Source organism: Arachis stenosperma, chromosome 9, assembly GCF_014773155.1.
Source record: "Arachis stenosperma cultivar V10309 chromosome 9, arast.V10309.gnm1.PFL2, whole genome shotgun sequence".
In the NCBI taxonomy this organism is placed as follows: domain Eukaryota; kingdom Viridiplantae; phylum Streptophyta; class Magnoliopsida; order Fabales; family Fabaceae; genus Arachis; species Arachis stenosperma.
The window spans coordinates 55,353,490-55,357,051 of record NC_080385.1 but is presented as its reverse complement, the minus strand read 5'-3'; the positions used below and the strand labels follow the sequence as shown (position 1 = coordinate 55,357,051).

The following is a 3,562-nucleotide window of genomic DNA, read 5'->3' as shown; positions in this document are numbered from 1 at the left end:
TGAGTGTCGGCGTTCTAGGATTGCCTTTGGCATTCCCAGGACCTTATATATTATGTGTGTGGCACCTTTACCATACTGAGAACCTCCGGTTCTCATTCCATACTATGTTGTTATTTTTCAGATACAGGTCGAAAGGCATCTCGTTAGGCGTCTGGACTCTTGAGGCGGAGTTGTTACTGGGATATTTTGTTATGCTATGATGTATACATATGTACTTAGCTTTCTCTCCGCATGACTTATTCTTTTTGATCCTCTTAGAGGTTTATGGAGAGGCAGGATTGTGTATATGTACTTTTGGGTTTTGGATATGTATGTATATACGTGTAAATATTCTCCGGCCAGTCTTGACTTCGCAGGCTGAGTTAGGAGCTTGGTATTTTGTATCTTTGGCACTCTATTCCCACTTCTGTTATCTTGTGTTTAATAGTTATGGTTTTCTTAGCACGCAGGTTAACTCGTTCCTTGAGCGTTGCGCTTTTATTTCGCGATTTTTGTTTCCTCTATTCTTCAAGGCTCCTAGCATATTATAATTCTTCTGCTATTATATGTACTTATTTTATTCAGAGGTCGTAATACCACACCACCTCTGTTTTACGACTTAAGCGTAAAACTTAGTGTGGTAGGGTGTTACATTATGGTATCAGAGCAGTTCGTTCCAATAGAGCCTGAAAGACGGACTAATTGTGCTTCCGTGCATTCTCTGAATATGTGTTTATTCTCTATTAGGATATCTGACTGATACATATGGCATAAACATTTGTGAGCATGCATTTGGAACTTAAAGCATTAGACCTGCGATATTGAGACTGATCAACTTAATATCACTTGTTTGGTGTATATAGGGACCAGATGTCAACTCGCGGACGCGGTCGCGGGCGAGGTAGAGGTAGGACAGGCACCGTTACTCCTGCCCCCATAGGGACTGATCCAGTAGACTTTATGGCTGCCCTAGGAAATATGGCCGCAGCTATGCAGGCAACAGCTGAGGCACTGGGTAATCAAATAAATCAGGGTAATCATGGGAACAATAATGATGAGAACGGTCCTATGACACTTGCAACGTTTCTGAAAGTTCACCCTCCGACTTTTAGGGGATCCTCAAATCCCACTGATGCAGATAATTGGATCCAGGCTATGGAACGGGCATTACAGGCCCAACAGGTTCCTGAGGAGCAATGGGTTGAATTTGGAACTTATCAGCTGCAAGGTGAGGCTCAGTATTGGTGGCAGGGAACCCGACGTATCTTACAGCCTGATGGTGCTGCAATTCCTTGGGAGGTTTTCCGGACAGAGTTCTATAAGAAATACTTTCCTAATTCAACCAGAAATGCCAAGGAACTTGAATTAATGCAGTTAAAGCAGGGACAGATGACTGTTGCTGAGTATACTAGTAAATTTGAGGAGTTATGTCGCTTTTCTCGTATCTGTCAAGGTGCGCCTGAAGATTTTACTGAATGGAAGTGTATTAAATATGAGGGAGGTCTTCGGAGCGATATTCTGAGCTTCGTTGCCCCAATGGAGATCAGGGTATTTTCTGAATTGGTAAATAAGAGTAGAGTGGCTGAGGATTGTGTGAGGAAGGCGGCAGCAGAGAAAGGAAGTTTGAGGATGCCTTTTCAGAGGCCTTCTGGGAGGAACTTTGCTCCGAGAGGTAGAAATTTCAAGCGTGGAGGTTTTGTTCCGCAGCAGACTCAGGATCAAGGTAATTACAGAAGGCCGAATACCAATGCTAGTCAAGGAAAAAGGTTTGGGAAGCAGCCACAGCAAGATCTGAACTGTCAGAAGTGCGGAAGGTATCACCCTGGAGTTCCGTGCAGATTCGGACTTGGAGTATGCTATTCTTGTGGACAGCCCGGGCATATGGCCACCAATTGCCCGAAGAAGAAGAAGTATGAGACTGGTAGGGTGCAGCAGCCAGGGAGAGTATACACCACTTCTACTATAGGTGCTGAGGGATCTGAGACACTGATTAGAGCTAATTGTGAAATGGCTGGTAAAATCTTAAATGCTTTATTTGATTCAGGAGCAAGTCATTTATTTATTGCATTTGAAAAGGCCCATGAGTTAGGATTGAGAATGGTGGTCTTAGCTTATGATTTAAAAGTATATAATGCTACTCATGAAGCTATGATGACTAGGATAGGATGTCCACAAGTTCCCTTTCGAGTACAACAACATGAATTTGTGCATGATTTGATTTGTTTGCCTATGACTGGTCTTGATCTCATTTTGGGATTGGATTGGTTATCCAAGAATCATGTTTTACTTGATTGTTCTGAAAAGTCAGTACAGTTTATGCCGAAAGGGTCAGAAGCACCGGTTATAGTGTATAGTTACTATTTGAATTCTATGATAGTAAACTATTCTGGAACTGAATGTCAGGGTATTATGTTATTAACTGCGGGAGTATCAGGTGATGATCAGAGTTTAGAGCAGATTCCGGTTGTATGTGAATTTCCAGATGTGTTTTCGGATGATATTAATGAATTCCCACCTAACCGAGAGGTTGAATTTGCAATCGAGTTGGTACCTGGAGCCGGTCCGATTTCAATTACTCCTTACAGGATGTCACCTTTAAAAATGGTTGAACTGAAAGCTCAGCTGGAGGATCTGTTGGGTAAGCATTTTATCCGACCAAGTGTTTCTCCGTGGGGAGTGCCAGTGTTACTGGTAAAGAAGAAGGATGGGAGTATGCGGTTGTGTGTCGATTATCGGCAATTGAATAAAATCACAGTGAAGAATAAATATCCGTTGCCTAGAATCGATGATCTAATGGATCAGTTACAGGGTGCCGGTGTGTTTTCTAAGATTGATCTGCGATCCGGATATCATCAGATAAGGGTTAGAAATGAGGATATTCCGAAAACTGCTTTCAGAACCCGTTATGGTCATTATGAGTATACAGTAATGTCTTTCGGGTTAACTAATGTCCCCGCAGTATTTATGGATTATATGAACAGGATTTTCCGACCATATTTGGACAAGTTTGTTATTGTCTTCATTGATGATATTCTTGTTTATTCTAAGACTGAAGAGGAGCATGCTGATCACTTGCGAACTGTGCTGCAAATACTGAGAGACAGAAAGTTGTATGCTAAGTTATCTAAATGTGAGTTCTGGAAGAGTGAAGTGAAGTTTCTCGGCCACGTGGTGAGTAAGCAGGGAATAGCTGTGGATCCTGCTAAGGTGGAAGCAGTGATGAATTAGCAACGACCAACTTCAGTGACAGAGATCAGAAGTTTCCTAGGTTTGGCGGGATATTATCGCAGATTCATTAAGGGATTTTCACAGCTCGCCTTACCTTTAACTAAATTGACTAGGAAGGTGGTGTGCGAAATTGTGATCACTACTTTTCACAACTCAAATAATCCCTAGTAATGGCCCCAAGAACTTGGTGCTCAATACCATGGCATAAACACAACTTTGCACAACTAACCAGCAAGTGCACTGGGTCGTCCAAGTAATAAACCTTACGCGAGTAAGGGTCGATCCCACGGAGATTGTTGGTATGAAGCAAGCTATGGTCACCTTGTAAATCTTAGTCAGGCAGACTCAAATGGGT

At 42.4% G+C, this 3,562-nt stretch overlaps 1 protein-coding gene across 1 annotated transcript; it reads left to right on the top strand.

The window, feature by feature from the left end:
• Nucleotides 1-849: 849 nt before the first annotated feature.
• On the top strand, nt 850-3,207 carry LOC130949530 (uncharacterized). Its single transcript, XM_057878220.1, has 3 exons — nt 850-1,993; nt 2,126-2,526; nt 2,677-3,207. The coding sequence occupies exons 1-3, from the start codon at nt 850-852 to the stop codon at nt 3,205-3,207; spliced, it is 2,076 nt and encodes a 691-aa protein (XP_057734203.1).
• The last annotated feature ends 355 nt before the right edge of the window (nt 3,208-3,562 follow it).

Excerpts from the sequence above, each read along its gene's own strand:
- LOC130949530 (XM_057878220.1), top strand. The coding sequence starts at position 850 with ATGTCAACTCGCGGACGCGGTCGCGGGCGAGGTAGAGGTAGGACAGGC. Across the intron at positions 1,994-2,125 it reads AGCTAATTGTGAAATGGCTG|CTATGATGACTAGGATAGGA; the intron begins GTAAAATCTTAA and ends CTACTCATGAAG. Across the intron at positions 2,527-2,676 it reads TTGAATTTGCAATCGAGTTG|AAGAAGGATGGGAGTATGCG; the intron begins GTACCTGGAGCC and ends TTACTGGTAAAG.